Genomic DNA, 19,832 nt, shown 5'->3' on the forward strand with positions numbered 1-19,832 from the left:
CTCTCTATTTATATATACAGTGTATGGGGTTCTCTCTATTTATATATACAGTGTATGGGGTTCTCTCTCTCTATTTATATATACAGTGTATGGGGTTCTCTCTCTATTTATATATACAGTGTATGGGGTTCTCTCTCTCTATTTATATATACAGTGTATGGGGTTCTCTCTATTTATATATACAGTGTATGGGGTTCTCTCTATTTATATATACAGTGTATGGGGTTCTCTCTCTCTATTTATATATACAGTGTATGGGGTTCTCTCTATTTATATATACAGTGTATGGGGTTCTCTCTCTATTTATATATACAGTGTATGAGGGTCTCTCTCTATTTATATATACAGTGTATGGGGTTCTCTCTATTTATATATACAGTGTATGGGGTTCTCTCTCTATTTATATATACAGTGTATGGGGTTCTCTCTCTATTTATATATACAGTGTATGGGGTTCTCTCTCTATTTATATATACAGTGTATGGGGTTCTCTCTATTTATATATACAGTGTATGGGGTTCTCTCTCTCTATTTATATATACAGTGTATGGGGTTCTCTCTCTCTATTTATATATACAGTGTATGGGGTTCTCTCTATTTATATATACAGTGTATGGGGTTCTCTCTATTTATATATACAGTGTATGGGGTTCTCTCTCTCTATTTATATATACAGTGTATGGGGTTCTCTCTATTTATATATACAGTGTATGGGGTTCTCTCTCTCTATTTATATATACAGTGTATGGGGTTCTCTCTCTCTATTTATATATACAGTGTATGAGGTTCTCTCTATTTATATATACAGTGTATGGGGTTCTCTCTCTCTATTTATATATACAGTGTATGGGGTTCTCTCTCTCTATTTATATATACAGTGTATGAGGTTCTCTCTCTCTATTTATATATACAGTGTATGGGGTTCTCTCTCTCTCTCTATTTATATATACAGTGTATGGGGTTCTCTCTATTTATATATACAGTGTATGGGGTTCTCTCTCTCTATTTATATATACAGTGTATGGGGTTCTCTCTCTCTATTTATATATACAGTGTATGGGGTTCTCTCTATTTATATATACAGTGTATGGGGTTCTCTCTCTCTATTTATATATACAGTGTATGGGGTTCTCTCTCTCTATTTATATATACAGTGTATGGGGTTCTCTCTATTTATATATACAGTGTATGGGGTTCTCTCTCTCTATTTATATATACAGTGTATGGGGTTCTCTCTCTCTATTTATATATACAGTGTATGGGGTTCTCTCTCTATTTATATATACAGTGTATGGGGTTCTCTCTATTTATATATACAGTGTATGGGGTTCTCTCTATTTATATATACAGTGTATGGGGTTCTCTCTCTCTATTTATATATACAGTGTATGAGGTTCTCTCTCTCTATTTATATATACAGTGTATGGGGTTCTCTCTCTCTCTCTATTTATATATACAGTGTATGGGGTTCTCTCTATTTATATATACAGTGTATGGGGTTCTCTCTATTTATATATACAGTGTATGGGGTTCTCTCTCTCTATTTATATATACAGTGTATGAGGTTCTCTCTCTCTATTTATATATACAGTGTATGGGGTTCTCTCTATTTATATATACAGTGTATGGGGTTCTCTCTCTCTATTTATATATACAGTGTATGGGGTTCTCTCTCTCTATTTATATATACAGTGTATGGGGTTCTCTCTCTCTATTTATATATACAGTGTATGGGGTTCTCTCTATTTATATATACAGTGTATGGGGTTCTCTCTCTCTATTTATATATACAGTGTATGGGGTTCTCTCTCTCTATTTATATATACAGTGTATGGGGTTCTCTCTCTCTATTTATATATACAGTGTATGGGGTTCTCTCTATTTATATATACAGTGTATGGGGTTCTCTCTATTTATATATACAGTGTATGGGGTTCTCTCTCTCTATTTATATATACAGTGTATGAGGTTCTCTCTCTCTATTTATATATACAGTGTATGGGGTTCTCTCTCTCTCTCTATTTATATATACAGTGTATGGGGTTCTCTCTCTCTCTCTATTTATATATACAGTGTATGGGGTTCTCTCTCTCTATTTATATATACAGTGTATGGGGTTCTCTCTCTATTTATATATACAGTGTATGGGGTTCTCTCTATTTATATATACAGTGTATGGGGTTCTCTCTATTTATATATACAGTGTATGGGGTTCTCTCTCTCTATTTATATATACAGTGTATGGGGTTCTCTCTATTTATATATACAGTGTATGGGGTTCTCTCTCTCTCTCTCTATTTATATATACAGTGTATGGGTTCTCTCTCTATTTATATATACAGTGTATGGGGTTCTCTCTATTTATATATACAGTGTATGGGGTTCTCTCTATTTATATATACAGTGTATGGGGTTCTCTCTATTTATATATACAGTGTATGGGGTTCTCTCTCTATTTATTTATACAGTGTATAGGGTTCTATATGTTGGTATTATGCCCCGCCCATTGTGAGGGTAGCCACACCCATCCCCGTGAAGGCTCTTTTCAGTTGGCTTGCTAGCTCCGCCTACAGAAGGAGTCGATCCCGCCCAGTTTCTGCGCACGCGCACTGCTCTCCCCGCCCCGTCGCTATGGAGTCAGTCGGTGTCGGACCGGAAGCGGCTGTGGTACCGGGAAACGGACCGGAAACGGAGAACTGGGGACCGGAAGACGGAGATATCTTGGAGGAAGAGATTTCTCGTCTTTTAGAGACCGGAGACACCGGAGGAGACCGAGCAGCAACCGGGGTTCGGAAATAACCGGCCGCAACCTCTATATACCGCTCATTGTATCTCTATATACCGCTCATTACCTCAATATACCGCCCATTACCTCTATATACCGCCCATTACCTCTATATACAGCTCATTACCTCAATATACCGCTCATTACCTCTATATACCGCCCATTACCTCTATATACCGCTCATTACCTCTATATACCGCCCATTACCTCAATATACCGCCCATTACCTCTATATACCGCCCATTACCTCAATATACCGCTCATTACCTCTATATACCGCTCATTACCTCTATATACCGCTCATTACCTCTATATACCGCTCATTACCTCTATATACCGCTCATTACCTCTATATACCGCTCATTACCTCTATATACCGCTCATTGTATCTCTATATACCGCTCATTACCTCAATATACCGCCCATTACCTCTATATACCGCCCATTACCTCAATATACCGCTCATTACCTCTATATACCGCCCATTACCTCTATATACCGCTCATTACCTCAATATACCGCCCATTACCTCTATATACCGCCCATTACCTCTATATACAGCTCATTACCTCAATATACCGCCCATTACCTCTATATACCGCTCATTACCTCAATATACCGCCCATTGCCTCAATATACCGCCCATTACCTCTATATACAGCTCATTACCTCTATATACCGCTCATTACCTCTATATACCGCTCATTACCTCTATATACCGCTCATTACCTCTATATACCGCTCATTACCTCTATATACCGCTCATTACCTCTATATACCGCTCATTACCTCTATATACCGCTCATTACCTCTATATACCGCTCATTACCTCTATATACCGCTCATTGTATCTCTATATACCGCCCATTACCTCTATATACCGCTCATTGTATCTCTATATACCGCTCATTGTATCTCTATATACCGCTCATTACCTCTATATACCGCCCATTACCTCTATATACAGCTCATTACCTCAATATACCGCTCATTACCTCTATATACCGCTCATTACCTCTATATACCGCCCATTACCTCTATATACAGCTCATTACCTCAATATACCGCTCATTACCTCTATATACCGCTCATTACCTCTATATACCGCTCATTGCCTCTATATACCGCCCATTGCCTCAATATACCGCTCATTACCTCAATATACCGCCCATTACCTCTATATACCGCTCAATACCTCTATATACCGCTCATTGCCTCAATATACCGCCCATTACCTCTATATACCGCTCATTACCTCAATATACCGCCCATTACCTCTATATACCGCCCATTACCTCAATATACCGCCCATTACCTCAATATACCGCTCATTACCTCAATATACCGCTCATTACCTCTATATACCGCTCATTACCTCTATATACCGCTCATTACCTCTATATACCGCTCATTACCTCTATATACCGCTCATTACCTCTATATACCGCTCATTCTACCTCTATATACCGCTCATTCTACCTCTATATACCGCTCATTCTACCTCTATATACCGCTCATTCTACCTCTATATACCGCTCATTCTACCTCTATATACCGCTCATTCTATCTCTATATACCGCTCATTCTACCTCTATATACCGCTCATTCTACCTCTATATACCGCTCATTCTACCTCTATATACCGCTCATTCTACCTCTATATACCGCTCATTCTACCTCTATATACCGCTCATTCTACCTCTATATACCGCTCATTCTATCTCTATATACCGCTCATTCTACCTCTATATACCGCTCATTCTACCTCTATATACCGCTCATTCTACCTCTATATACCGCTCATTCTACCTCTATATACCGCTCATTCTACCTCTATATACCGCTCATTCTACCTCTATATACCGCTCATTCTACCTCTATATACCGCTCATTCTACCTCTATATACCGCTCATTGTATCTCTATATACCGCTCATTGTATCTCTATATACCGCTCATTGTATCTCTATATACCGCTCATTGTATCTCTATATACCGCTCATTGTATCTCTATATACCGCCCATTACCTCTGTATACGGCCCATTAACCCTATATACGGCCCATTACCCCTGTATACGGCCCATTACCCCTGTATACGGCCCATTACCCCTGTATACGGCCCATTACCCCTGTATACGGCCCATTACCCCTGTATACGGCCCATTACCCCTGTATACGGCCCATTACCCCTGTATACGGCCCATTACCCCTGTATACGGCCCATTACCCCTGTATACGGCCCATTACCCCTGTATACGGCCCATTACCCCTGTATACGGCCCATTACCCCTGTATACGGCCCATTACCCCTGTATACGGCCCATTACCCCTGTATACGGCCCATTACCCCTGTATACGGCCCATTACCCCTGTATACGGCCCATTACCCCTGCATACGGCCCATTACCCCTGCATACGGCCCATTACCCCTGCATACGGCCCATTACCCCTGCATACGGCCCATTACCCCTGCATACGGCCCATTACCCCTGCATACGGCCCATTACCCCTGCATACGGCCCATTACCCCTGCATACGGCCCATTACCCCTGCATACGGCCCATTACCCCTGCATACGGCCCATTACCCCTGCATACGGCCCATTACCCTGTATACGGCCCATTACCCCTGTATACCGCCCATTACCCTGTATACGGCCCATTACCCCTGTATACCGCCCATTACCCCTGTATACCGCCCATTGTACCTCTGTATACCGCCCATTGTACCTCTGTATACCGCCCATTGTACCTCTGTATACCGCCCATTGTACCTCTGTATACCGCCCATTGTACCTCTGTATACCGCCCATTGTACCTCTGTATACCGCCCATTGTACCTCTGTATACCGCCCATTGTACCTCTGTATACCGCCCATTGTACCTCTGTATACCGCCCATTGTACCTCTGTATACCGCCCATTGTACCTCTGTATACCGCCCATTGTACCTCTGTATACCGCCCATTGTACCTCTGTATACCGCCCATTGTACCTCTGTATACCGCCCATTGTACCTCTGTATACCGCCCATTGTACCTCTGTATACCGCCCATTGTACCTCTGTATACCGCCCATTGTACCTCTGTATACCGCCCATTGTACCTCTGTATACCGCCCATTGTACCTCTGTATACCGCCCATTGTACCTCTGTATACCGCCCATTGTACCTCTGTATACCGCCCATTGTACCTCTGTATACCGCCCATTGTACCTCTGTATACCGCCCATTGTACCTCTGTATACCGCCCATTGTACCTCTGTATACCGCCCATTGTACCTCTGTATACCGCCCATTGTACCTCTGTATACCGCCTGTGGCGAAACCGACCTCGCCACGTGTACTTGGAGGGGGCTGCTTGCCCGCCTCCTGCCTTTGGACTTTGGACTTCGGCTCCATGGCAATTGAACTGTGTGAATAGGATCTGAGCGTTATTTGGTAGTTTTGTGTGCTCAGATCCCAGCTGTCTGTGTTTTATGTATAAAATGTGACTTTGTGTATTTTATAGTATTTTAAGGCTTTGTGCTCACCATGTGCATAATGGAGTCTTGTCTCTGTCCTGGGAGATAATTGAATTACTTCTTAATTATCTCCAGAATAGAAGACTCTGAAACCGGTCTGGGCCAGATAGCCATGTGCCAGCCAGGGCCCAAAAGATATTTTACTAACTTCTGAACCCCTGGTCTGATTCATGCCATTTTTTGATATGTTGTTCCCCTGAATGGATTGATTGTGAATATGTATTTTTATGGATGTATGGTTTTAGAGTTATGAATGTTGGTTAAAAGGTATGTTTTAAACTGTATGTATAATTGGATTACCTCTCAGGCTAAGGGGAGGGAATCTGTGGGCTGTAACCATTGTGTGATTGGTGTATTGTAAATCCCTCCCTTGTATGGGAGAATCCTTTATAAGACAGTGTGTGAATAAATCTTAGCTTCTTGTTTTAACCCTCAAGCTGAAGTGTCGGCTCATCCTTGGGGGGAATGGGATTGTATGCTGATTGCCAGGAGTGTAAGCGGATTGTATGCTTTTCCTGTTCAGGTATTCCAGTATTCATGTAGTTTGTAGTTTGGGAGATTGGTGCTTGCTGTAGTTGCCTGTGTATCTGGAAAGGGGGATTATCGCCTAAACGGTTTTTATCCCCTTTTGAGCGAAACGGTCCGTTACACCGCCCATTACCTCTATATACCGCTCATTGTATCTCTATATACCGCTCATTGTATCTCTATATACCGCTCATTGTATCTCTATATACCGCTCATTGTATCTCTATATACCGCTCATTGTATCTCTATATACCGCTCATTGTATCTCTATATACCGCTCATTGTATCTCTATATACCGCTCATTGTATCTCTATATACCGCTCATTGTATCTCTATATACCGCTCATTGTATCTCTATATACCGCTCATTGTATCTCTATATACCGCTCATTACCTCTATATACCGCCCATTGTATCTCTATATACCGCCCATTACCTCTATATACCGCCCAGTGTACCTCTATATACCGCCCAATACTACAGTATACAGCAACCTGTAAGATGACTCTATTACTCTATGAAAGGAAATTTAACTACATATTGGCAATCATTCTTTCATTGCACAGTATTCAAACAGCCAATCACACACATTGTCAAAATATTTATTACTCGGCATTGGGTGTAGACATTATTTTTATCTTTGTTTAGATGTCAGAAGACGACTGTTTACTAAAAAAGCTTGAGATCAGTGTCTCGGAGGCAGAGAAACGGACTGGAAAAAATGCCGTAAACATGCAGGAAACATACACCGCGTACCTGGTAGAGACAAGGTGAGAGCGACACACACTGCGCTGAGAGTGACACACACTGCTCCCCTTTCAGAGATAGTGTGAGAGCCACTGCGCCGCTCTCAGAGACCGAGTGAGCGCCACACACACTCTGCTCCCCCGTCAGAGACCGAGTGAGCGCCACACACACTCTGCTCCCCTGTCAGAGACCGAGTGAGCGCCACACACACTCTGCTCCCCTGTCAGAGACCGAGTGAGCGCCACACACACTCTGCTCCCCTGTCAGAGACCGAGTGAGCGCCACACACACTCTGCTCCCCTGTCAGAGACCGAGTGAGCGCCACACACACTCTGCTCCCCTGTCAGAGACCGAGTGAGCGCCACACACACTCTGCTCCCCTGTCAGAGACCGAGTGAGCGCCACACACACTCTGCTCCCCTGTCAGAGACCGAGTGAGCGCCACACACACTCTGCTCCCCTGTCAGAGACCGAGTGAGAGCCACAGCCACTGCGCCCCTCTGTCAGAGACCGTGTGAGAGCCACAGCCACTGCGCCCCTCTGAGACCGACACACACTCCTCCCCTGTCAGACTGAGTGAGTGAGAGCCACACACGCTCTGCGCCCCTGCCAGAGACCGAGTGAGAGCCACACATTTACCTGATGGAGACACACACATATCACATACTATTCTCTGTGACATTATGTTGGGCATAGAATGGTGCTATTTTGTGGGTTATTTCCATGAGTAGCATTTCAAGGAATTTACTAAAAAAATGTTTGTTCTCTAGATCGTTGGAGCCACCAGCTGAGGGCCAGAATTCCCCTCTCGATGCTCTTTGGAGACGATACAGCGAGTTTGAGTTACTGCGAAACTATCTCTCTGTCAGCTATCCATTCGTGGTTGTTCCCCCGTTGCCAGAAAAAAGGGTATCATGTTTATATTTTTATGGCAAACTTTTTAAGTCTGATGGATCGTTAAATACTTGTTAAATATTTATTTGTAAATATGAGACAGAAGTAAATACAGTTTAAGAACCCTCTCCATAGGAGCTTACACTCTAGAAGGATCAATTTTTGCAGCCATTTCTTTTTTTTTATTTTTTTATTTTATTTTTTTTATTTATTTTCAGTTTGACATATGTAACAGCTTATCAGTTTACATTGGCATGTACGGTGGTCAAGTTGAGACGTGGCCATATTGTGCACATTTCCAGAGATAAACAAAATTGTTGTTTACATTTGTCTAGCTGAACAATGTCAATTTTCCATTACATCATAAAATCATGAAATCATAAAATCAACATTAACATAGGATTAACATAGATACTAATTACCTAGGATAACATCACTTTTCTGTTTGTGTGGGTTGGGCAACTATGTGGTTACACCTTGCCTCGACAAGGTGACTTCGTATAGGAGTGCGTATGTTATTTATACAATTCAGTATCCCGTCAGTATTGGGTGTCGGTAGCTGGTTGGCTTGTTTAATTCCTCCTTTGCGATGACGGGGTATGTTTTATCCCATTTAGTGGGGAAGAGGTCGCACTCTGCGCAGTAGGTCGTATGGACACTGTTGCCTCGCTTACTTACGTGTTGGTGGGGGTAATGGGGTGGGGTGGGTAGGCAGGAGGAGAAAATAAAAAAAATAAAATTATCTGCTGGGAGGGGGAGAAGGGGAGGGGCGCTGCGGGGAACCGTCTCTGTCTGTTCTCCAAGTCTTATCCTTGTGTGTTTGTGCGGGCCTCAGTCATTCATGTAGTCTTCCCAGGGTTGCCAGATTTTTTAAAAATGATTTTTCAGTGTTCCTGATTTGGGCTGTGAGTTTATCCATTAAATAGGTATCTTTGATCTTCATTATGATGTCAGTGGAGACTATAGGTGCCAGCCACGCCTGGGCTAGTGCCCTTCTGGCTCCTAGTGTGATTTTGTTGAGGAGGAGTTGTTCTTTTCTGGGGAGACAGTCTGTGGGCCTCGACAATAGGACGGACCACGGGTCCATGTCTGTGTCTTCCCAAGACGTTTGTCAGTAAGGTCTGTACTCGTTTCCAGTACCCTTCTATAACTGGGCATTCCCACCACATGTGTACGAATGTTCCCTTGCCTCCACATCCCTTCCAACACGTGTCCGTCGTGGTTTTTCCCATCCTATACAATTGGACTGGTGTGGTGTACCATCTCATCAACATTTTATATGATTGTTCCTGGTGTAGCACACATATTGAAGTCTTGGCCTTCGCCTCCCATATGTCTACCCAGTCCTCTCCCTCAAGCTCACCTCCCAAGTCCCTCTCCCAATGGCTAATGTAGTTGGGGTCTTTGGTGTTTTTGTCTGGTGCACTCAGTTGTGCGTATATGGTTGTGATCAGTCCTTTCTGGTCCGATTCTGCGTTACACATTTGTTCAAAAAATGTCATTGGGGCTTGTGCTGCTCTTTTGACCTCTGGGCTGTTGGCAAAGTCTTTAAGCTGTATGTATCTGAATACGTCTTTTGTGGTTACTGGAGCTAGGGTTTTTAAGTGTTCGAACGTTTTGAAGGTCCCCTTGTCATATAAGTGGGCATATCTCTGAACCCCAGTGCTCTCAATGCCCTGGAAGTCCCTCGCGCTTAGCCCTGGCTCGAATGCTCCGTTGTGTAGGTATGGGGTCATTGGCGATGCTGTGTGTTTGTTAGCCGCTAGGTCCCAGATCCGTATCGAGTTGAGTATTGCTGGACATGTGGTGCGGAGGGGTGGTCTGTCCTGTCTGGGTACCTGTGACTGTACAATCCGTTACTCCGTCAAGCATTCCCTTCTTCCCATAAAATTAAAATCACCAAGTAATCCACAGAGTAATAACTTGCTGGTATCGCCAAATAATCCACACATGAGCCAAGGCTTAATGCTGGATCAAGACTTATTTACTGGCACACAGAACTCACAATTTATGCAACACATAACTCCTCCTCTGGGCCAGGCTAGATAATTGAGTTCTTACAATACACATAGCTCAATTATCTGCTGGCCAGAACATTTACAGTTTTTAACAATTTCAGAAAAGTACTTTTCATACAACATACAAACATAATTTCAACATCCCTGGGTAGCTGAGGATACTGGTGGTCATATATCCAAATTTCACGAATTTCCGTTCGGTAGTTTCCGTGTCGCATCGTGTGGAAGTTTGACCGGCTTGCCATGTGGAGGTATCCGATCTAGAGTTCCATAGAATCAGTAGCAAGAGCCGGTGTCCGTTCGCATCTAACTACACAAAAACCACTGTTCGTATGGTATAGCTGGTTACATGTGAATGTTCCCCTCATTCGGTAGATTCTATCTACCGAACGCCAGTTTGATTCGTGGAGGGGAACGTATTCATCCAGGACTTCCGTGGGGACCGGGCGTTCGCATGGTTGCCGTGCCGAAATTAGTTCCAGGCAATCCCTGCATAAGTCCCGCTGACCGCGTTCGTGAGTTCTAAGATGGCCGCCATCCTTTGTTCTCGCCACGTGTTCATATGCCGAATGGCGGCCACCTAGTAGCAGTTAAGGTGCGGTTTTCTCTGTTCTAATGTTGATTGCTACCCAGGGTGTGTGGTCTCTGTTCGGTAAACGAATACATTTCTTTTATACATTTTAAACCAAACAGATACAGGTATTTAAACAGCAGGGAGAGGGTTTAACTGAGGGCCCACGGCAAGTACATGGAAAATCCTTCACAGTCCCCAAATCCAAAACTGTGGTAGGTCAGTGCTCATCAGTTGCGTTTCCAGCTCCACCCATCTGTGGGATCCCACCCCTGAGTGCCAGGCTACCACCTGGGCAAGCTGGGCAGCTAGGTAGTAATAGTAGAGATTTGGGAGTCCCATTCCCCCTCTGGTTTTTGGGCGATTATAGTACCTGCCTGGCTATGCGGTGGCGTTTTTGTGCCCATATGAAGTTGTCAATGGTTCTTTGTAGGGGCATTAGGTCTTGTTTGGTTACTCTTACAGGCAGGGCCTGAAACAGAAACGGCAGACGCGGGAGCAGAGTCATTTTTCTATGTCCCGGCACAGTGATTTTATGCTTTGTGTGTAATTGTCAAAGTATAATTTGTCCGGGTCTGCGGTGAGCCTGACGCCTAGGTATTTAATGTTGGTTTTTACTATCGTGAATGTGTGGTCTGATCTCAGTCGCTCTATCTCTTGTGGGTCCATTCCTACGGGCATGGCCACCGACTTTCCCATATTAATTTTATAGCCTGATACTGTGGGGATATTTATGGGATAATAATGTAAACAGAGAGAATTACCCACTATTTTTAATTCTCAGATCCCAAAGTCGTTATCGTTATAAGTGAAATGTAAACCATATAATTAAAATCACAATTGTTATAGAAATAGATAATTTATTGTGACATTTTAAAATATAATATTAAGTAACATGTGTGATAATAATCAATAGAAATTCAGTATAACACAAATATGCAATACAAAGTGGCAATACATTTCCTGGTTAATACAGTCTTATCTATAGCATTAGCTGTCAAGACAAGATTTATGACCCTTTCTTCACAGAGAAGGAAACAAAGTTTTAAGGAGAGAAGAGAATTCCTTGCAGAGTAAAGCCATAAAAACTTTCAACTGGCAGTTAGAAATAACCCTTTCAGTGCTGGCTAGACCTCCTAAGTAATTTAAGATCTACTCTTGTGTGATTTTAATTAAAATAATATTTAATCAGTCAGTAATCACTTCCTTGATCCATCCAATGAGAAACCTACTATGTATATAAGCTGATAATTTAATTAATTTGTCTAACAGATATTTTATCTTATTTTAGAGCAAATCCGTACAGCTGGATAAATGTCACAATATACTAATTTGTGATATGTCACAGAAATAAACACTTATCCCAATTTCATCTGCAGTATGAAATGGTTATAAATATATATTTCTTAGTTAATTAAGATTTCTGAATATGAAATCTAATCATGATTTATCCAGTCATATATCATGCTATTAATTTTAATTAATTTTAATTGATTAATGGAAGCCAGTATATTTACCAGTTAAGTAGATATTTTCTCGTCAGATATTCTCAGGTAGCTTGTTTGTCATGGGTCTCTTTCTCTGCATGGAGTGTAAGAGTTTCTTGGTTACTCTGATCGCCCGATTCTCCCTGGATCTCTCTCCTCAATCTTTGAATGTCCCTCTCTTCCCTTGTCTTAACTTTTTAAAGGGAAAATTCCTTAAAATGAGAACCAATAGCAGACCAGGGGTGTAGTTTTTTTCCATGTAACTATTTTAGTATTTGGACTCTAGATGGCAGTCTTGTCCCACTAAACATACCTATCCAGGAAAGAGTTAACTTTTCCTGGTGGCTATTTTGACGTCACTTACATTATCTATATGGTGGCTATAACTTTAAATATCCTTTCACTTCAAAGGGTCTTTCTGAAATTTCTTCAGACAATGCGTCTCCATTTCTGTAATAATTCCTAATATGACAGCTTGTAATACTACAGATTAACTCAAAATACAATGGGAATCTTGTACAATATCGAAAGTAAAATAAAATTATTTAATCTTCTGTCACCTATGTCTGGGTATAGAATTTATTTATATTCCATTAGCATTTAGACAGTCTCTTATCACTTGGTTTGTTTCTATTACACATTCCATTCAGCTCGGGCAAAGCGGTCAGTTTTAGAGAAAGGATAGAAATTCTGTGTCTCTTTGTTAACTTGAGAATAACAAAATGGAGTCTGGTCTGTTCAAATTGACTTCAGAATATATACTTTGTATTTCTATCATAGCACAAAATGTCTGCCGATATAAATACCCTGACAATACATATGCGTATTCCTCTAATAGGGACAGAAGCCGGGGGAGCGAGTGCTGTGGGTTGGTTATCGTGATCATGATGTCATCCGCATAGATGGAGACTTTGTACTCTTCATCCCCGGCCCGTATCCCCTCTATTCCCCCCCGTCTCCCAAATTCGGTGCAGCAGTGGCTCTAAGGCCAGGACGAGCAGCAGGGGGGGGACAGGGGGCATCCCTGCCTGGTTCCGTTGTTGGGCCGAAAGGGGGTCGGGGTTGCCCCGGTACCATCGTCTGTGCTCTGGGGTCAGCATATAAGGCCCTATCCCCCTCACGAAGGGCTCCGTCATCTGTAGATACTTTAATAATGTGGATAGGTAGTGCCAGAGTACCCTGTCGAACGCCTTCTCTGCATCCAGCGATAAGACCAGAGAAGGCGTCCAGGTCCTCGTTGCCCACCATGTGACATCAGCGCCACGCCTCGTGTTCTCATATAGCTGTCTCGTCAGGACAAATCCGACCTGATCCGCATGGATCATGGTCGTCAAGAGGGGGTTGAGCCACGTCGCCATTATTTTTGCAAATACTTTCACATCAAAGTTGATTAGGGAGATGGGTCGGTGGTTTATAGCGTCCGACGGGTCTTTCCCTGGCTTGTGAATGAGCGTTATGTCTGCAGTGAGTGTCTCAGAGTTCGGGTGCCTGCCCTCCATCCACTCCGTGTATACTTTTACGAGCCGGGGCGTCAGTGTTTCCCTCAATATTTTATAATAGGTGCCGCCGAAGCCGTCCGGCCCCGGGGCTTTGTTGCCTTTGAGGGCTGAGATTGCCTTATCTACCTCTTCTTCCTCAATGGGCACGCCCAGTGTCAGCATGACCTCTGGGCTGGGTGTGGGCATGTTGGTCTTGTTAAGAAAATCCCTGATCGCCTGGTCGTACAGTTTATTATCTCCATTAAGCTCTGGGGAGTGATTATAAATCTTAGAGAAGAGTTCTGTGAAGATCTGATTGATCTCTATGGGGTTATCTGTCCTCTCGCGTCTTTTAGCGCGGCTATGTTGTGGTGTTTCGGTTTCGGGTTCAGTGCTCTAGCGAGCAGGGTGTCCATTTTTTTGGAACGTTCATAGTAGAGGCGTTTTGTACGAACCAGTTCGTCTATTGCTGTGACCCTTATTTTGTGCCGCAGGTCCCTGAGCACCTGGAGTCCCCGGGCCGAAGGTGCCTGTTTATGTTTGATTTACGCCTGCCTCAGTTCCTTCTGGAGCTCGAACAGGGTTTCTGCTCTCTGTTTTTTGCGGCTAGTTGATATTTGAATAAGAGTCCCCCTTGTAACCGCCTTATGGGCAGCCCATATTGTTGTCTGGGACACGTCTGGCGTGGCGAAGTAGGCAGCTAGTTCGTCTTGTATTTGTTTCGTGACCTCTGGGTCCTTAATTAGTGTGTCCATAAGTCTCCATTTCCAGGTGGTTTAGGTCGTGGAAGTCTTAGTGTGAGTTCTACATCTGCATGATCGGACCATGTTATGAGGTTGATTCGCGCGGACTGGATCCATGGGATCCCTCCTTGGTTGATGAGGAACATGTCTATTCGGGAGTATGTCGAGTGGGCCGCCGAATAGAATGTGTAGTCCCTTTGGCCAGGGTGTTGCAGTCTCCATGGGTCAAGTAGTTTTGTTTGTTGTATAAATTTGGCCAATAACTTGTCTTGGCTCCCTCCCCCTGTGTTCTGCGCTCCCCTTGTGCGATCTATTGCCGGGCAGGGTGTGGAGTTGTAGTCGCCCCCCACTATCAGAACTCCGAACGGGAGCGTTTGTATTAGCCTACATAGCCGTTCCCAAAAGTCTGGGTCAGGTTGGTTGGGCGCATATATGTTAACCAGGTGGTATGTGTTGTTATATAGAGTGCCCGTGAGGACAATGTATCTGCCCACGTCATCTGTCTGCGAGTTTTGTGTTACAAATGGGCATCGTTTATGTATTAGTATGTCTACCCCGTTTTTCTTTGACGTTCCCCTTGAAGAATATGATCTGGTGTATAGGTGGTCTGTGAGCTGTATTCGGGCTGAGCGCAAGAGATGCGACTCCTGTATAAAGGCTATGTCCGGTTTTTGCCGTTTTAATTCCCTCATCAACAGCCTTATTTTGGTTGGGGTATTTAATCCATTTACATTGAGGGAGGTGAGCTTGAGTAAGGCCATGATGTCTGTCCTGGTCTTGGGAATTGCTCCTGTCTGTGATCAGTTGGTGTTCAGGTCTGTTCTGTCCCGCAGCGCGCTCCCTACGGTGGTGTGGAGTCTGGCGGGGTGGGTAGTGTATTCGTAGGCTCCGGGATCTATTATACTCCCCTAATCTTCTGTGTGCCAGGGGCGGTGGGGTAGGTGGAGAGGGGGTGGGGGGGAGAGGCGTGCCGGGCCGCCTCAGATGGGTGCCTGGGGGGGGGGACTAGGGAGGAGTCCGGTCTCCTGTCTGGGGGGGTGGTATGGGGGTGGGTGTGTACCTGGTCTTATACTTGCCTGGTCTGTCCGGGGGTGGCGGTTCCCTCCGCTAGTGAGTTCTAGTGCGCGGGGTGGGAGTACGGTCGCCTGTTCGCCTAGCCCCCCAGTGTCCGATCTCCATTTTTAGGGTGTGTCTATCACTGGTGTGTAAGCATTGGTGGGTCATTGTACCACCTGTATGTACTCTAATTCATCCTGTTTCCGCTACTTATCGTTTGGCATAAGCAATGGCAAAGGCATAACTTTTTCATAGAACAAGGAAGAACATATGTAAAAACATTCATATATACGTTTCATTTCCCCTCACAGCAACATTTGGATCCCCATGAGCAGCGTGGACTGTCCGGTCTCTCAGTGGTCGGCCCCATCAGTCAGGGGGAGGGGGGGGCGGGGAGAGGCGTCAGGGCACACTAGGTCCTTGGAGAGTCTCCCCCCCGGTCCCTATATGATCCATTAAGTCTCCCCCACCCCCCCAGTCACCACCCGTATCAAGTGTTCGTGTCTGTAATTCCCCGGGAAAGGGGGGAAAGGCTATACACTTGTGTGGTCGGTCGTGCAGGCCGTTGTTGGCAGAGCTTGTCGTAGGTATGCTGGCGTCGAAGCTGTGCCCTGTGGGTTTTGTCATCCGTGTTCATGTGTTCTGCACGTGATGGTGGGTGCTTTATGGCTCTGTCCATTTCCTTTCTTTGCTGTGACCGTTGCCACTGTATTCATTTCTGGTCGTCTGTGATTCCTGCAGGTGTACATCTTCGCAGTCTCCGCCAAGTCTCTGTGTGATGCTGTATGGCCCCGTTGTTCTTAGGTTTTCTTTTTGTTGTAGAAACTTTGTTGTCGGTTGAAAGGCTCGTGACTTGGGGTGTGCTTCCTCCCAGGGGAACTCGTGGGCGGTTCAGGGCCCTCCGCAGAGGCGGTCTCTCTTTTATGCTGCTGATGCGTGCCTTAGCGGGAACATCCCATCCCTCCCCCTGTGGTTTGTTGCATTTCTGTACCTTTCCCCCCCCCCCCCCCCCCCCTCCCTTCCCTCTTCTTCCTTGTTTTTTTTTTTTTTTTCTTTCTTTTTTTTCCCCTCGACCCTCCCTCTTTTCCCTGTTTAGTTTGATTCAGATTTTGTTGTTGTTTTTTTCTGGCGTACCTATCTGTTTTCCTTCCTCTTCGTTTCTGTTATCTGTTTGACCTCCTCCCTCCCTCCCCCCTCCCCTCTCCCCCTGTGTTTTCCCCTCCCCTCCTTCTTTTCTTTTTCTTTTTCTAGTTTTCTTTCTTTTTTTCTTTTTTTATTTTCCCCTTCTTGGGGAAAAATAAGTTTGCTGGGTTTTGGAGGTCGGTCGGGGCGCAGAGCTCAGAGCTTAAGCTGCCATCTCCTTCCGCGTCAAGCCACGCCCCTGCAGCCATTTCTTTTAAATGTTTGGTATAGTTAGTCAGGGTTTTTTTTTTATTTTTTATTCTATTTCATATTATTTTTTTTTTTTTCAGCAATAAGTAGTACATAGTCCTTTGTCATAGGTGGTGGTGTTACAGGAGTACAAGGTATATAAAACAGTGTACCAAAAGGAGAGACAATGTATCATTGCGTATAGAAGACATGAGTTTGACTATAGCAGTAGATGGTGGATGTTCCATATGGTGGTCAAATTTAACATAAACAATTCTTGGAAATACTATAGCATAACAGAACAAAAAGGTATAATACAGTACTTCACTAGTGAGGAACACTTCGAGTTATGGGGGTGTGAAATCAGGGTAGTCATGGTTTTTAAGGTAAATAGGCTTGGTGATTCTAGTAACTTGTTCTGGAGCTTTGAAGATCCTAATCTAGACTCTTAGTAACAGGGAAGATGGAGAGTTGGCAGGGTTTTAATAATACAGATCCGACCATCTTCCATTGTCATAGCGAAGATTGTGCAGTCTGTGAATTAGCCTTATGTACACCGAGATTGCCTGTGTAATGCCCTGTCCTGGGACAGTCTCTATATAAATATACCTCTCTGCTCCCTGGCATAGGCAGAGTTTGTTTGGCACAAACTTTCAGCTGATAACATGGATCCGGACTTTGTGGAGAGGAGAAGAATCGGTTTGGAGAACTTCCTTGTACGAGTTGCTTCGCATCCCATGCTCTGCCATGATAAAATCTTTCATTCTTTCCTTACACAGGTACGTCCATTGTGTCAGTTACAGGGACACTATAGGCACCCAGACCACTTGAGCTCATTGAAGTGCTCTGGGTGCAGTGCCCCTGCCCGTTTAACCCTGCGATTATAATTACTGCAGTTATTAAGAATCTGCAATAAATACATTGCAGAGGTAACTCCACATCTAGTGGCTGTCTACGCGAAGGCGTATTCAGGTAAGTGACTAAAACTTTCTGTGCTGCGGGAGGGAGAGTGGGTGGGGGGGGGGGGGGGGCAACAAGTTTGCATTTCTAGATTAAAGTTTCCCTTTAGGTAAGATCAGATCCTGAAACATTGAGCAGAAAAACCTCCTAGAACCAAGGAGCTGTTTTTTTTTGTTTTTTTTTTGTGCTTCCACATTCTGAGCTTTATTATATTAACTGTGAGCTGGGGCAACACTACAAACACCTTAACCATTTGCAGCCTGTATGAGTTATAATGTTAGGAGTGCCCTGCCATCTCCGTCCATTGTGTGTAGTCAAACCATGTTCCTATCTGGCATCAGTGCTGTAGGGCTTATGGTGCTTAGAGTGTAGTTTGCAATACCATTGTCAGCTAACAAACATTCATTGCTTAGCACATAAAATGTATATGTATATATAGTGTATAAGAAAATGATCCCTCCATTATTGAGCAATGTCTCCAATATTCTGTTACAATGCACCACTGTATGATTGCGTACATCCTGAGCAAGAGGAATATTCTCAGCAAATGTATGTTTTATTTGTAAATAAATATGCAGATGTATTCCATTATACCTAGACATACCTATTACCTATGCCAGGGCTCAAAATTCATCTGTTGCTAGCAAGGTTTAAAGGATAAAGGAGCACTATAAGGTCAGGAACACAAACATGTATTCCTGACCCTATAGTGTTAAAACCACCATCTAGCTCCCCTGGACCCCTCATGCCTCCATAAATATAGCAAAATCTTACTGTATTCAAGCCAGAAGCTGTAACTCTGCATGCTGTTTGCCTAAAAAAAAGGAGTCTGCTTACATCATTAAAAGTGGCTTCTGATCCAATCACAGAGCTTCCCCATAGGATTGGCTGAGACTGACAAGGAGGCAGATCAGGGGCAGAGCCAGCATGATTCAAACACAGCCCTGACCAATCAGCATCTCCTCATAGAGATGAATTGAATCAATGAATCTCTATGAGGAAAGTTCAGTGTCTGCATGCAGAGGGAGGAGATGTTTGGATGCATTTTAGGCAGCCATGACCCAGGAAGGATCTCTAACAGCCATCTGAGGAGTGGCCAGTGAAGTGATCACTAGGCTGTAATGTAAACACTGCATTTTCTCTGAAAAGACCGTGTTTACAGCAAAAGGCCTGAAGGTAATGATTCTACTCACCAGAACAAATTCAATAAGCTGTAGTTGTTCTGGTGACTGTCGTGTCCCTTTAATAGCCACTGCAAGCCAGAAGGGTCAATGTCAGGCTTACCATGGCTGAATTGGAACGCTCTAGTTGAGTGTTTTTTTTTAGCCCTGATCTTTTCATCTGATCTGGTGCGGTTATGGGACTGAGTGATAGATTTATCTGTATTAAATAGCATTTTATGTATACCCTTCTGGTTATTTGGCTGTACAATGCATAGTCTATACAGTGCCACCATGTTCTGTATGTAAATAAACTTAGTATTTCAGTGTTGCCTCAGAGAAGCTATGAATGACCGTGGATTCTGTTTGTTTAGGAGAGCGGCTGGAAGGAGGCTGTGAATGAGGCTGGACTACAGATGAAGGTGAGTTTGCCCTCTCTTTTTCCTTCCCATGCTGTGATTACACACAGGGAGTCCTTATAGGGGGGTAAAATTGCGCACATTTCTTACAGT

At 43.9% G+C, this 19,832-nt stretch overlaps 1 protein-coding gene across 1 annotated transcript in view; it reads left to right on the forward strand.

The window, feature by feature from the left end:
* The first annotated feature begins 2,595 nt into the window (after positions 1-2,595).
* Positions 2,596-19,832, forward strand: part of SNX4 (sorting nexin 4) — a 35,253-nt gene continuing 18,016 nt past the window's right edge. The window contains exons 1-5 of the mRNA XM_063429164.1: positions 2,596-2,787; positions 7,484-7,605; positions 8,353-8,491; positions 17,830-17,979; positions 19,695-19,742. Coding sequence (XP_063285234.1) covers positions 2,632-2,787; positions 7,484-7,605; positions 8,353-8,491; positions 17,830-17,979; positions 19,695-19,742 — 615 coding nt within the window. The 5' untranslated portion in view covers positions 2,596-2,631. The remainder of the gene's footprint in view (positions 2,788-7,483; positions 7,606-8,352; positions 8,492-17,829; positions 17,980-19,694; positions 19,743-19,832) is intronic.

Source organism: Pelobates fuscus, chromosome 8 (assembly GCF_036172605.1).
Source record: "Pelobates fuscus isolate aPelFus1 chromosome 8, aPelFus1.pri, whole genome shotgun sequence".
Taxonomy (NCBI): domain Eukaryota; kingdom Metazoa; phylum Chordata; class Amphibia; order Anura; family Pelobatidae; genus Pelobates; species Pelobates fuscus.